Genomic DNA, 15998 nt, shown 5'->3' on the forward strand with positions numbered 1-15998 from the left:
AAAAAAAAAGACTAAATAAATAAGAACAAAAACCTATACAACTTGAACAAAAATACAGTGATCAGTACAGTGACTTTGATTCATTATTTTATGCTCCATTTATTTGATGTAAAACTGATCATTCCAGTCATAAAGCATTACTGATGTAAGTCTGTCACTATCATATTTGGATGACAGTTAAAAGGAGCAAGAAATGCCCATAGAAGGAATTTGTATCTACAGGTATTTAAAAGCAAAGTGAATTAACCTTTTTAGTCCAATATGGATGAATCGATTTGTCAAATGTCACAAAGTATTATCACAACAATTAAGAATGACCTGCTCACAAATGGCAATCCATTTGTGCTCCTGATCTGATAACTTCTAGTTTATATGCTTGTATGTGTCTGTTGTAGGATGACATATGTGTAATCACATCTTTATACTGAATGAGCAACAACGGTATGAGCAGATTTGTTTGTGTTGTGAAGACAGTGTCGCTTTTGTAAGGCCTTTTCACCAAGCAAAGCCAGGATGTACTGTTGCCGGGGCAACACGTCTGCCTAAGTCACTCAGGCGATCCCTTGCCAGACCTCAGCCTTTAGAGCAGCATCCACCACCACCACTCAGCAGCACTGCACCAACCCTGTCAACAGTGAATGCACAGGTGTACCAGAGCTGTGAAAAGCAGAAGCAGTGTAATAAATAGGTCCATCTAGTGTCTACGAAGAGAAAATGGAAGTGAAGTTCCAATGTTACAACTTTGTGAAAGTACACTACATGCATGGCATTAAAAGAAATGCTGTAGGACGCGACGTTACACCACACTAGAGCTGCACAATATAACGTTTGAGTATTGTCAACGCAATGTATGTGTGCGCAATAGCCACATCACAGGTCCTGAGATTTAGGAGGTAAATGAACTCAGCGTGTACTCATCTAATTTCAAGGGTACCTGACACACACTGCGATCCACCAATCACAATCATTCTTCATCAGTTTGGAGTGAATCATCAATAACAACATTGAAAAATGAGCAACGACCAAGAGAAAGTCACCAAAAAGAAAAGCACCATCAGTTATCTGGAATTATTTCAGCTACAAGAAGGATGATATTGAAACACGAGTTCTGTGTCGACAGTGTCGTGCACCTGTTGCCACAACGAGAGGTAACAACTAATTTGTTTGACCATTTACATGGGCACCACACAGCTATTATATCCTCCTGAGTATTTTTTCATACCGCAGTATATATCGAAGGGTTAAAAAAAATCGCAATGTCATTTTTTTCCAATATCATGCAGCCCTACTCCACGCATCAGGTGAAAATAGTATATTGTGTAACAACAAGTCAATGTGTACTCTGTTGCAGGTGCACTTGTTGGATTTGCAGCTTATGGGACAGTTTGTACAATAAGTGCTCCCCAGCTTCTGTAGATCTTAAGCCTTTTTATGTTTGTGCACAGCTGCAAGTTCCCAGTGGGACCAGCGGATTTTAGAAAACCATTCAGAGCTGCTGACTCCCAGTGAGATGCTCCAAACGAGGGAGCAATGTTCCCAAACGCAAACATCAACCTTTATCATTTTTGTGGTGTTCACACCTGCTCATACAGATTTTACTGTTTCCTGGGTCAGAGATACGTGCACACACACACACACACATGCACACGCGCGCGCACACACACACACACACACAGACAGTCCTGCAAAAATTCCACTGAATAAATCTGCAAATGTGAATCAAAAAAACTGAACCAGATCTTTACCCAAGAAGCGATTATGTCTTAGGTAATAAATGTGCTTGTGTGACATCTGAGCTGTCAGCATGGTTATGCCTCATCTCTGGGGTTGCAGATGCAAATTTGCTCTGGCTTCACTTCACACATCACTATTTGTTTCTTGCAAAGCTTCTTTACTGTATGCATGAAAGCATTTGAGAACAACGGTGTATGCTAATGTGTGCCAATATATGCAATATACAGATCTTTGTTAGATTTTAGATGAGATTATGAGATTACTAGCGCGTTGACCCGTGGGGAACCACGGATTCTGAATGTTGTAGTTTTTATGCTGGGGAGAGCTGACTTTTGGGGGAGGATGTTTGTCTATATTTTACAAGTACTGACAAAAAAAAATGTTTGGTAAATCATTCTTTAAAATCTAAATAACAATATCGAAATACTGATATCTAGGGACTGAAGTTATTAAACGCATTGTTCCTGTTTTTATCTTCATTTCCCATCATGCAGTGTGGTACTGCACTTCCCGTCAACCATCATGGGCATAGCAACATGATTGTAAGGCTATTGTATTCCAAAATTACTAATATTTCCCAAAATATTGGTCCTATCAACTTGCCAAGATATTTAATGTGGTGATGGGACTATTCCTCAAGTGTAGGTACCAAATTGGCCAATAAAAAACACCTCAATTTCTCAGAACCGTGCAGACACACTCACTCACTCACTCTCTCTCTCTCTCACACACACACACACACACACACACACACACAGATGTTCTGAGACGTTATAGTGCTATGATGTCGATATTGCACCTGTACACTTATCTTGGTTGATTTGGGATTAAGAAGAATAATGTAGGGATATTGTGTTTTAACAATATCATGGATGGATGGATGGATTGATTTGTGCCATTTATGTGAACTATTTAGATATAAGAAGAATGTATGTCAAATTGATGGTTGATAATATCTTAGACAGAATGCTGTGTGGTAAAAACAATACACTGAAAAATAACTCTAAACCCAAAGTCAGTTATGCATTCCACACACATATACAGACTTATCTGACTAGGAGATAATATCAGTTTATAATATACTGCACTACAAACATATCTGCTGCTAAAATTAAGGAACATGGAAAGTTTTAGACAGGGTATCTACAGCTCCTAAAAATATCCTGTATAGAATGAAAACACACAAGCCACCTCTATAATGGTTGTTTAATTTTAAAAATTCATGATAACCCGTTGTTGCTTCTAGCACTTCACTGCAAAAACCTTGTTGCTCCTGAAGCCTCTCTGCAGAGACACTCAGACTATTTTCATCAGCTCCTCATTGTTGGAGTTAATTTATGCTTCCAGTAGTTACTCGGGGTGTTTCTGTGTGGGCAAAAGGGCAGTTTTATTACAAAATGTCTTGAAATTAATTTCACAGAAGATTAGTGTGGAGCACGCTCTTTATAGCGTCTGGTCTCACCCTGTGTTGTGCAGAAGAGACAGGAAGATTCAGAGGCCAAATGTGAAGGAGAGGGCTCCCTCTAGTGGTTTTTAACAAAAGAAGAAAAACTGTTTCAGCTTTGTCATACAGAGTATAAAAGAGACAGAAACAAAGGCAGCAGAGAGAGATGAGTATTAGGACACACACAGAGAGCCAATATGACTCAGGAAATGTTGGCAAAAGACCAAAGCGGATGGGACTCAGAAAGAGATAGAGATAAGTCACTCTAATTTGGTGTGTTATTTTTCACTTGGGATGAGCGCTGGGATGAAAACAGCAATACATCACAGCAGTAACTCTGTCAAATAGTCCCCAGTTTTGCCTTAGCACTGGCAAGCTGCTTTAGTACCTGTACTAGTGTTTGGTGTATGCATATGTGTGAGTCAGAAAGAAAGACACACCACAGCATGTGTGTCAGCAGATGGTAAATCATATGAAGACTCATGAGTGGTGATTCTTTAATACTAAGGATGGACAAACATCAATGTCATTTATGTATATAATCATTATACATATTGTATGTGGTATTTGGAATTACAGTATACTGATCTAGAATATTTGCTAAGAAATTCAATAATAATGATAAGTCAATAAAAATGCTGTGAAATAAATACCTCATATATCAAGGTGTCTTATTACAGTGATGCAAATCCTCTAAATCTTATAGTGCCATAAAATATGTCATGTTCTGTGATTTGCAGTATTTTCTGCAATGGACTAATCCAACAGTGATAATAAAAATGAACAGGAATAAAACTCCAATAGTGAATTTACTACTGTATACAGTAGATTAAGAGTTTTAGCTTAATAGTTTTAGTTTAATAGAAACATTGTTCATCCATGACTAACAGGAGCAGTGAAATTCATTAGTATCATTGCTTGTTGAAAGCAAGGGCACCTTGGCTTTAAATTATAGTGCTATATGATGATGGAGCCTTTAACATTATCACGCTGATTTTATGACCATGTCTTACTGATGGGTGGATCTGCCCTCACACTGTCGTCATAGGATGGTGGAGGCCATGCTGTGCCTCAGGCAGGTGTCATGTTGCACCACATGTTTGAGGACATGTTCTTATTCATCACCCGCTTTAGATGTCTGTTGACAAGTCTGTGCTCCATGTGTACAAATAAGCATCTTTCATGAATAGAAATGATTGGTTTTGGGTGTGTCATGTGTGCATATAATTCTTAAATGTCATAGCTCTGTCTCTCTAGACACTGCATGCACAAATACAGTACACACATAAACAGACCCACACCAAGATATTCATATCCACAAGTTGTCTTTGCAAATGTTTGAAGAGGTGGATGAGGATGAAAATTCATGAAGAACAGATGGATTCAGGGAGAACAGGTCTGATCTGAGTAATGCCCATCCAGAATTATTTTCCCCAATTCTGGCGAGTTGGAACTCCTCTTCTGCTTTACTTCTAATACTGAGTTGTACTGCCACATATTTACATGTCCTACAGATATGCTTTTGTTAATTACATGAAACTTAAAGAGATTTAAAAAAAATTATGTTTAGATTTTATTAGATTACAAGTGAGTGTGTAAAGAGCATCATGGCAATTAAGAGAAGTCATTTTCTAATTTGCTCTATCCTCTTCTAGCTCCTTGTGATGCAGATGCCTTCTTCTGTCACAGTAACATGTGCATAAACAACACACTGGTGTGTAATGGCATGCAGAACTGTGTCTACCCCTGGGATGAAAACCAATGTAAAGGTAAGACATTACATTTGGGATCAGTCATTTGACCACTTAGCTTCAAATGAAAGAACATTTGTTTCTCATCAAGAAGTGTAGTTGGATATTTCAGCACCACGGACAGCAACACTCATGTAGCCACAAATAACCTCCATCTGCTGTGACTGGACTCTATTGCTACTGTTATTAATATTACAAGAGGCATTATTAGCATTTCCCCTTTGGCACTGGTGAAACTGCTATCAGTAGTAGAGAGGCTGTATTGCCACTATGACAAATACAGTCAAATTAAAGTTTCACATTAAATATGTTGTGATAATCTGATGCTCTGATTGAAATGCTAGTACTTTTCTTGATGATAAATGAAAAGGATAAAATGAAAAGAACTGGCATGGGAAATAAAGTGATGCAAATGAAGTGAAAATCAAGCTCACAAATGTAAATTTTTATGACAAGCAGTAAAACTGACAAGCGGTAATGTAGATTTAATCAGTCAGTTTTTAATATCAGACTAATCCTTTTAAAAAAAAAAAATACTTGTTTGTGGATTACAGATAGTATACATGTAAACTCTGGCCTCAGTTGCTCTACTGTGGTTTTTTTTTTACTCTTTAAAGGTACCTTTTTACTGCATTTCTATGCCTCGAGGCAGGCAACATCCCGGATCTATACATCGATCCCCAGTGCTTTGCTGCTTCATAATTTATCTTCTCTTCTGACTGAGATTTCCTGATTGCAGCATCTTCACATATGATGTTATTCCAATAATTAGTTGAGATGTGTGATAGCTTTGGGGATAAGCCATTTTTCTATGTATTTTATCGCCAATTAATTAGTCTGCTGTTCTTTGACCTTTCATGACCCACCACTATATATAAGCACATAGCTTGAGATCCATACTATGGCTCCTCTGGGACCACTTGGATTGCAACTTTAACATCAATAAATGCAATGTGTTTTTGATGATGCTGTAGTGCTTAGCTTGCAGTTGGTATGCGTTTTAGTTTGTTCCTCCTTGAAAGAAGCTGTCTCTTATTCGAACACTCTCTTTCACCTCATAAACTTACTGTAGGCGAAAAAGGATGACAATGAAATCTTTGTATTTTGAATACATAATGTAATCCCGAGGCTTTAAAGGTTGAGTAAGTGATTTTAATCCAGTATACTTTTGTCAGATTCTGCAAATACCTCCTGACGGTGCTGAAAAATTGATGTTTATACACAACTCAAGCTCTTAAAATGGTATTAGGTAAAACAGTTTCATAATGTCAGTCAACAACAGGGTATGTTTGGGCTCAGTTCATGCTAGTGTTGTTGCCTTGGTGTGAGTGATTTTGTGGGGAGGAGCTTCTGAATGAACGCTGAAGGGAGGGGTCTGTTGTTGCTAGGGGTGTGTCTCGACAAGAATCTGGCAATACTATACAAATCACAATACTAGGATCACGATACGATATATCATGATACTGTTAAAAAGGCAATTTTTTAGTTTGTTTCTTTATTTATAATGATTATTTCTTGGAAGAATTGAATTACACCAGAAATATGCACAAATACTAAACATATTTTTATTTGATCACAAGAGAATCTAATGCTATATCACAAAATTTTCCTCTGTTAAAACTTAAATTATGTTTTACAGATATTACAGTTAAAGGTCCTGCTCAAATGTTCATATTCTATTAGTTCATAACTAGCATTATAACATTATTTTTGTGCAATCCTGGCAAAGGAACTGTGCCTTTCTCAGACAGTAAAAAGTGCTTTTAGGATGCTTCAAATAACCATTATTTAATAAATCAGTGTTAAATAATAATGAATGACATATAAACAATAAGAAAAACAAAAAATGAACCTCCACCATATCTGCATTTTAAATTCCTAAAAATATCAATACAGAACTTTTTAATATCGATACAGTATTGTGAAATGAAATATTGTGATATATTGCAGAACCGATATTTTCTAACACCCCAAGCTGTTGCTGTTATGTTAAATATAGACAGTCTGTGTCAGGATGGGCTTACTCCATGTTTTACTGGTGTCACTGACATATAACATGAATTCAATAAATTATGCGTCACGATGAGATGTTTAAAATCTGCAGAACTCAGCAAGACGAAGCTATGTTTCTCAGTCCTCTGTGGTTTAGTAACACATAAAGCCACGGCAGTGCCCACATTTATCCTCATTAGTGGTAAAATGTCATGTTTCATCCCTTTTCTTTCATGGTTGTGAATGTAACCATTTACTGTCATTGGAGCTCAGTGTGCCATGTTACAAGTTCATGCATGTGCATTAGTGGTTCATCCACTGTTTAAATGTCAGAAAAGGACCCAGATTGCTTCTCTCCATAATGTCACTGCTGTACTTTGTGATGAATATACTACAGCTTTAAGTCACTATGACCTGCTTGATTGCTCGTGAAAGTCATGGCCTTAATTTCTGCACATGATTAGGTCCATTTTTTAAGGTGATATCGTCACATGTGAGCTATGCTTTTCTTCTTCTGTTCTTCTTCTGCTCTCATAGGGATACAAGTTCAGGGTCCACATGTTAATTTGCAGCTTCATTAATGTTTGTATGTGCATTGTTTCCGCAGAGAAGAGGAAAGCCAACATCCTCGACAACCTGAACAACACGAACGGGACCATAATTGGTGTCACATGTTGCATTGTCCTCATCCTGCTCATCGTCTCTGTCATCGTCCAAATCAAGCAGCCACGTAAAAAGTACATCCTTCGTCGTGAGGACTTTGACCCCACCATGTTTCAGGAGGTCTTTGAGCCGCCTCACTATGAGCTGTGTACTTTACGGAGTGCCACCACAGCCGCAGCAGCCTCAGCAGATTTAGTGGACTTAGCGGAAGACTTTGAGAACTACCACGCCCTTCGCCGTGCCTCCTCACGCTGCGTCCATGATCACCACTGTGGCTCCTCCTCCAACCCTGGTTCCGCCCACTTGTCCCAGCTGTCACTCAGCGGCCGCGGTAGCCGTGGAAATTTGAGCGGCCGAGATGCAACGGCCGCCACTCTGCTTACAGACCTCCCACAGCCGCCGATGGCAGTGCGGCCTTTGCTGCCAACCACAGGAAACCGTAGGAGCATCTTGGTCATGAAGCACAGCTACTCACAAGAGGCAGCGGACAATGGGTGTGACCTGGACGACGACCTGGAAGAAGTTCCCACCACCAGCCACCGGCTTTCACGCCACGAAAAGGCAGTACAGCGGTCAGTATCCATAGATTTCTGATGAGGGAAGAACTCTAGAGTTAACTATGGGGTGTTTGAAATGTCCGTGGGATATTTACTTTTATGTTTCCTTCTCATTTTAGCTTTGTTCTTCCTCTCATTCTTTTTTTAAGATTATGATAAGCTTCTTTTTTTGCATTGATCCTTGTTCCTCCTCTTTCTATCATTAAATACAATTCAATTTATTTTCCAAAAAGGGCTAAATTATGATAGAAAATTTTGCCCCCTCTTGCATGCTCTTTGTTGAACATGTCAAGCGGCCCCTGCTACTAACTAACTACTGAATGGAGATTTATAGCTTACATCTATAGACTCTGCTGCACACTGAGGTTTTTTTAAGCTCTATAAGCAAACACAGACCTCATTTTAACAGATATTAATTCTGTCATCAGTCTGATATTGACTATTAACACAAGGGCTTGAAATGGTGCCTAATACTCATAGAGATCGTTTACTGACATAAATGCAAACTATTATATATAAAATATGCATTTGTATACTTAACTGTGGTACTAAAATATGACTACATTAGTTCAATATTTTGGCATGAGAACAACTTTTTATAAAAGAAAAAATATTTTCCTGTGTACATGCACCTTGACTGCTTGAAAAGTAATTGTATATGTCACAAAAACAGTATGTGAAGATACTAGAGTCCTTTCTTTGGAGAAAAAACTTGCATGCACTTTCTGTGTGCTCTTTCCAGAGTGTTCTTGACTGTTTATTAATTTTCTACGAGTCTGCATGCAAGGCTCCCACAGACTAGCAAAGCACTAATGACATCTATTGCTGTTATGTAGCACATTATGCATTCTGACCTCTCTATGCAAAAAGAGTTTGATATTAAATGAAAGAGCCATGACATTTCAGGTTCTGCCTCATTGGCTCTTTGAGCAAACATGAATCAGAGTACAACACAACTAGGGTCTAAGAGACAATCTCAAGGTAAGCACCCTTATCCAACAATCAACATCTTTATATGTTGTGTAGTCATCATTTGCCCAGTCAGTATATACTTTTATGTAAGTTTTTTTTTTTTTTTTTCCTTTTCTGTGATTTTTGCAGTTTATATTTTATTTTTTTAATTGTTCATTTTCACCAAGATGGTTCTCCTGCTTGCGGCCATCTTGTTTACTGAGTTTGTTTGAAGTCTCTGTTATGCTCAAGTTTGCTGTATGCCCTCTACACCCGAGGACATACTGTACATTGTGTTATTCAGTGGATATTCATTAGCATGGACCTTTTTTAATCATCTTTAGTTGATATGTCTAACCTCTCAACTTCTCTCCCAGTAGGCCTACAGTAAATACATTAAAATAATACTTGTGTCAAGGCCACCTAAAAGCACAAAAAGAGAACACAATCTCAGATATTTTAATTAACTCCTTCTTTGCAGTACATTCAGTGTTGTACTTTAAGTACTAAAATAGCACATTAATCAAGTTAAACATGCCAATAATGTTCTTGTAATTTACAAGTCATCAATGATTGCACATTTATACAAATTTCCTCTGTAGTTTTGCATGATTTATGTCACTTGTAGTATTTGATTTTGTGTTTGGTTAATTGTGACGCATAGTATTTATGGCTTTGTGTAACATTTTATGTGTGTGCGCCACAATTATGCATCCATGAAGTTGCCAAAATAGCACAATGTAACAAATTGATATGACAAATTCCATCTAGAAATTGTTAACTAATAACAATAGATGCAAAGCTTTAGACAGTTATGCTTGCAGCTTTGTGTTTGCATTTAAATGGAGCAGTCACATAAAGTGCTACCCATTGTTTTGTCGTTTAGTGTGAAAAATGTGCTGTCCTGTTGTGTGTGTCTGCTTATGTTCTACATTATGTTGCATTGTCTCCATCATGTAGACTTCTTGAGAATAGTGCAATCCTGGATCAGTACGAACGGGCATCACTGACATATGAAAAAGCGGAACGGAGATTTACACCAGCATGATGCTGATGATGAAGGGACACGTTGACGAATGGATATTGAGTATGAATTTGTGTGCAAAGATAAAAAAAAAAAAGGACTAGATGAACAAACTTCAGCTGCAAAGATCCGAACTGGGAATTTTTTTCTTGAAAACTAGTCAGCTCTGTACTCTAATGTAGAGGATCCAGATTTTTTTTGTCTCGCCGGAAAGATATGGACCTTTTAGAAAGAACACGAACTTAAAATTTGAATCTGAGACGTAAGTCAGAAACTTATCTGTCATCATCATAGATTTCTCATTGATAATCAAACTAATGTGATCAAGCATCTTTGATTTTTCAGCATGCATTTTTCAAATGAGTAGCATACATACTATGATTTAAATAGCAAATTATAGATGCCTGCAGTTTGGTCAAATTTAGGATGATAGATTTTATTTGCTTAGTGAAAAATTGGATTATAATTCAACTAATTGCTAACAAAATTAAGTTGTAATACTGAAGAAGGTTAAAATTTTGTAACAAAACATGGCCCACTTGTATGGCTTGTGCATGCTTCTTTGATATCCATTAAAACATTAACACATTAAAATTAACCTGTAAAAGCCCCCCATTTACTAATACTTTGTCATATGGACAAAAGAAATATTGATAAAAGCATTTATTTAATTGCATTGCATGCCTTTGCTTAGCTTAATCATTAGATAAGTCCTGTGCTAATAAATCTAATTCATTTTTAAATGAACACGGCGCTGCCTTTTGGAATATGTTGATTTTTTTTTTTCACAGGCATCTTTATTTTGACAAAGAATAATTGTTTTTTTGGCAAACATGTTCACTTAAAGTCTGTTTGTCTTATAACTCTTCTACTGTAGGAGCTTGATATCTTTGTAACAGACTTTTATACAAGGGCAAATTGACAGAATGACAGTTTTTAAAGTTATTAAAATTATCTTTCAGGGCTGGTTTTATTGATGCTTTGTAAAATAATTAACAATAAAGCTTCACCTCTTTTGTTTGTGTTAATGCTGTTTGGTCAGTAGTTATTCTGCCCCCTTGACTGTTTTCTCAAAACGTCAGTACAAATCATCCATATATCACATTCTGTTTAGGTATTTGTTTATTTCTTGTGGGTGGATTGCTTTAAAGATGAACTAAAGTGCCAGAAAGGTTTGTTTCACTGAACAGAACAATGCAATGAGTTAACAAAAAACAAACAAAACAAAACAAAAAAAAACCCTAGGTAATCACAACTATCATTAAAAACCTTTTGTGTTTGTCCTGAAGAGATTAACCTTGTGTAGTAATGCAGACAGTTTCAGAAAAATATCAGCCTCACTCTCTAAAAATAGACACTTTTATTTGTTTAATTAAAACAGAATAGCTTGTATTATAAGGAGAGTAAGAACAGTGAATCAGTTCTGAGCACAAATATATGAACACACAGTTCATACATAATACACACACTTACATAAACCATGTCTTTGTTATTGCTCTTTGTCATTGTCCAAATATCTATTTTCTTCTTATGCATCAATGTTATGGTATTTGCCATCTATGTGTACATTATTTTTTTGTATTCAATGTATGTGTTATTTCCATCCATTCTCTCCTCTCTCTTTTGTCTCCATACACACAATCATACGCTGACACATATTCCTGCAGATACTGAATAAAATATTTTTGTTTTCTATATACTCGTTTTTCCTGAGTTCTTTTGTGTGTTGTCTCTTGTTGTAGGTATCAAAATAACACATGTATTTACTTTTTTTTCCCTGTAAAACACAGGCACACACATTCTGTGCACCAACAAGGTAGGGCTGGGCGATGAGAAAGATAGTGGTTCTTATTGTGATGTAATTTTATATCATACCGTGATATCATTTTCATACTATATCATGATCATTTTCCTTGAAGATCTGCTGCTATCATTAAGATATAGCTTATATTGCGTAATTAGACTTTTTTTATATTTATATAGGGTTTGTGTTTTTTTCATTGTCAAATGGAACACGAAATGTATGAGTATTTTGTTGTTTTACTCCTTTTTACTCATGCATGTTTTGACATTTGTTATTGTAATTTTAGGGATGCACTGATATAGCTGATACTGTTTGATTATTAACAAGAAACAAAGACATCTACATTATATCTAATAGGCTATCCTAACTGTTTTAAAGTCAATTAAACAGATTTATGATACAACCTTTAATAGAATACAGCAGTTAAACATCTGCCACTGTCAGCGGTGAAATGACAACTTACTATATATGCTGATATTGGCTGATATATCAGTGCATCCTTATTTTAAATGTTCTCCCTTTAAATGTGTAAAGTGTTCAAAACCACAGTTAACCATCTGGTTTCTTCAACATTCACTCAGGACCAAAAATCAGCCTATAAACATGAGAGAAAAAATGATTTGATATTCATTGTCATAATTAGATGTGAATTGATATGAAAATTTTGCATCATGATCACATATTTGGCCATATCGCCCAGCCATACAAGAAAGTCATAAACCCATCTGTCAGTATCTAGATCAAGGCAAACTAAGTAATTAAGTGAGTTTGAACCAGTTAAATCACAAGTAGACAACTATAAGGCCCAGAGCATACTAAAAGTGTTTTCATTTCTCTGCAGATACATCAGACAGGTGCATCATTCCTCTGCATCTTGCCAAGTCTGACAGCACTCGGAGCTAAAGTTTCTCTCCCTTGTGCATCTTGAGTGAACTGTTGCTCTGAGCGACTTTACTAATGTAGAGTGTTGTGATGAGAAATATATTAAAAAAAAGAAGAAAAAAAAAAAAAAAAACGGTTTGTGGTGTATGGATCAAGTGTTTGTTTTTTTTTTTCCCTTTGGACTACAGAGATGCATTTTCCCTACCTGTGCTTCACAACTGGCTAGGATTGACGAGCCATGGGACGCTGACAATTTCAGATGTGGGACTAAAATGTTGATTTTTGAAGATTAGAATACCTTTAATGTAAAGCTATTCATGGAGAAAAAAAAATACTGAATCAGGTTTTTAAAAATCATTTTCATGTAACCATTAAAGTATGAAAATGCATATTTTAGCTGCTGAATTCATCTTACATATTTTTTCTTTTAAGTCTTTAAAGTAGAGTGTCATTTTTAATTCTAAGCATTTGCTGGCAGCGCTGTTGAGAAGATAAAAGAAGAGTATATAGAAACGAAGAGTTTATTCAAGTTCATATATGGGTGCATTCATGATTCTACTGAACCATCAACTGAGATTTAATTAACCTTCGGTTCAACTTTTTGCTTATTTTACTGATTAAACATTAATTCTGTATTTATTTTACTGTCAGAATTTCATTGCATTGTTGTGCTTTTTTAAAAAAAATTTGCATATTTATTTGATAACACATTAAGAAAATGCTGGACAGAATGTTTTCAATAAACTAACGTTTACTGATTTTATTGTGATTATTTATTTCAGCGGTTATGAGAACACCAGGCCTAACATTTCTGTCTTCGTAAAATGTTTGATCTTTAGAAATCCATTTACATCCAATAATTCTAGTAAACCTTAAATACAGCACATATTCCAATGGCCTATTTTAAGAGCTTTTAGGCCTCAATAAACTACTGTAAATATTTTTCAAGAAAAAAGGTGGAGATGGTTTTGACACATTATGTTCATGTGTGGGATTAAAACCGGGGAAAAAAAATAAAAATACGAACAGTTACCTGAAAATGGCTCCGACGCTGGCTACGCCCCGACCCCGGCTGAGGCACTGACTCAGGCCCCAACTCGGGCTCCGACTCCGGCGGAGGCTCCAGCACGGTCCCCGGCCTTCATGGCTCCGGCCTGCGCTCCAGTTCTGACCCTGGCTGAGGCTCCGGCTCGCGGATCCATGCATACCTCTTTCAGTCTCCTCCAACCCCCGTGTTCTTACAGAACAGCCCCAGTTCACCTACCTATCTGGCCTTAACGTTACATTTCCTACTGATTTATGTTAGTGACAGATCAGTTTGCCGGTGAACTTTCCATCCTAACATAGATAACATAGCTAGGCTCTGGCTCTACTTCCTGCACGAGCTCCAGGTCTCTGGCAACACATGATTCATGCACAAAACGGGGTACGCGTGGGGGCGGGACAAATGGCAGTTGAGTTTGATAGACATATCACCGTTCAGTCATTTTGATCGGGCGCTCAAAGTGATTGGATGGTGTTTTTTCAGTCCTGTCCGTTCCACAGGTGACTAATTACCTCCGCCAAGGAGGTTATGTTTTTGCCAGGGTTTGTTTGTTTGTCTGTCCGTTAGTGTGCAACATAACTCAAAAAGTTATGGACAGATTTTGATGAAATTTTCAGGGTTTGTTGGAAATGGGATAAGGAAGAAATGATTAAATTTTGGTGGTGATCGGGGGGGCACAGACCAGAAAATTTCATCAAAATCTGTCCATAAGTTTTTGAGTTATGTTGCATGCTAACGGGCAGACAAACAGACAGACAGACAAACAAACCCTGGCAAAAACATAACCTCCTTGGCGTGGGGGGGCCCACGGGGGGGGGGGGGCACTGATCAGCCTTGGCGGAGGTCTGCGCTCTCCGAGTGCTTCTAGTTTTTTTTTTTTTTTTTTTTTTTGTGTTGGAGCATTTAATTAACTGGTTGTAATCAGGGTGTGAAGGGGATTTGAAGCAATATAGTAAATAATGCTCCAGGAAAACATCTGACACCCCACCTTTAACTTGCTAGAAAAATCCCATGGGATGAATTTACAAAAGTCAAGGTGTTAAAGTCATTTTAGTTCAGGGATCACAAACAGAAAATAACAAAATAAAAATACACTGTCGCCCAGTGGTGGAATCATTGTATTTTCACACACATTCTCGTTTTTAATCCTGTTTAATCAGGTGTAATGAATACAAAATGTACAAGAAAATAATTGCAAAAGTGAAATTCAATGAAAAAACAAACAAACAAAATGATCAGCAAAATTAATAAAATAATCAACATAAATGAAGAAAAATGAAAACAAATACACAAATAATTTCTCAATGATGGAAACAAAAAGAATGACGTAAAATGAACAAAACAAGCAACAAAAATAAAATCATTGATGAATTAAGGGTGATTTATATTATTGGTGTTTCTAAATGTTTTATTTGTAGATGATCAACTCACACAGAACTGAGTTAAAATTTAACTGATCTGTCTTCCACCATTTCATGTACAAAACACATCTACACAACTACACAACACATCTACACCAGTGGCGGCTGCTCGTCTTTCAGAGAGGGGAAGCTCATTGTCGGCTTACATCAAAAAAAAAAAAAAAAAAAAAAAGTCACGTTATTTAAACATAAATTTGGCCCTCCCATCCTTTTTAAGAAAATGGTCAGTGACCTTATCGCACCAAGTAAACAAGAAAACGTTGAAATTATGTTAAATTGAAACAAGGAAGTACAATGAGTGTGTTTTATTTACAGTGCAAGAAATGAACAAGTCATTTCATAGTGGTTTCTCTCTCAATTTCACAGCAGAATGCGCGACGGTATTAAACTGAACTCTGTCAAGTGAAGGAGTAGATCTCAAAATAGCTGTCAATCAAATGTGATTCAGCCTTTCGGCTGATCCTCCAATCAGCATGTGGAAGCCCGGTGTCCAGCCCGGCCGAGGTCCACAGCTCCATTCACCCCCAGAGACGCCAAGCATCCGGGGGCGGGACAAAATCGTGGCATTTATCCAATTACCATCCAGTTTTGAGGCAATGAAAAAAACTGTTCCACTCAGTCCCATTGAAGTGCATGGACGCTGAGCGTTTACGGGCAAATGCACTGACCATAGATCGTATGATAAAACAGCACAACGGGAATGTATGAGAAGTGAACATCAAGTCCGCTG

The 15998-nt window shown here is 37.1% G+C and overlaps 1 protein-coding gene across 6 annotated transcripts in view; it reads left to right on the plus strand.

Moving 5' to 3' along the window:
* Positions 1–13127, plus strand: part of neto1l (neuropilin (NRP) and tolloid (TLL)-like 1, like) — a 75571-nt gene extending 62444 nt beyond the window's left edge. The window contains exons 9-13 of one of the 6 annotated variants that reach the window (XM_030123702.1): positions 4834–4947; positions 7529–8156; positions 9048–9122; positions 11907–11932; positions 12762–13127. In XM_030123702.1, coding sequence (XP_029979562.1) covers positions 4834–4947; positions 7529–8156; positions 9048–9108 — 803 coding nt within the window. In that variant the 3' untranslated portion in view covers positions 9109–9122; positions 11907–11932; positions 12762–13127. Of the gene's footprint in view, positions 1–4833; positions 4948–7528; positions 8157–9047; positions 11814–11906; positions 11933–12761 lie in introns of those variants that run through there. The other 5 variants (XM_030123703.1, XM_030123704.1, XM_030123706.1 and 2 more) reach the window with 5 other exon arrangements.
* The last annotated feature ends 2871 nt before the right edge of the window (positions 13128–15998 follow it).

The sequence above is a fragment of the Sphaeramia orbicularis genome, chromosome 20 (genome assembly GCF_902148855.1).
Source record: "Sphaeramia orbicularis chromosome 20, fSphaOr1.1, whole genome shotgun sequence".
NCBI lineage: Eukaryota > Metazoa > Chordata > Actinopteri > Kurtiformes > Apogonidae > Sphaeramia > Sphaeramia orbicularis.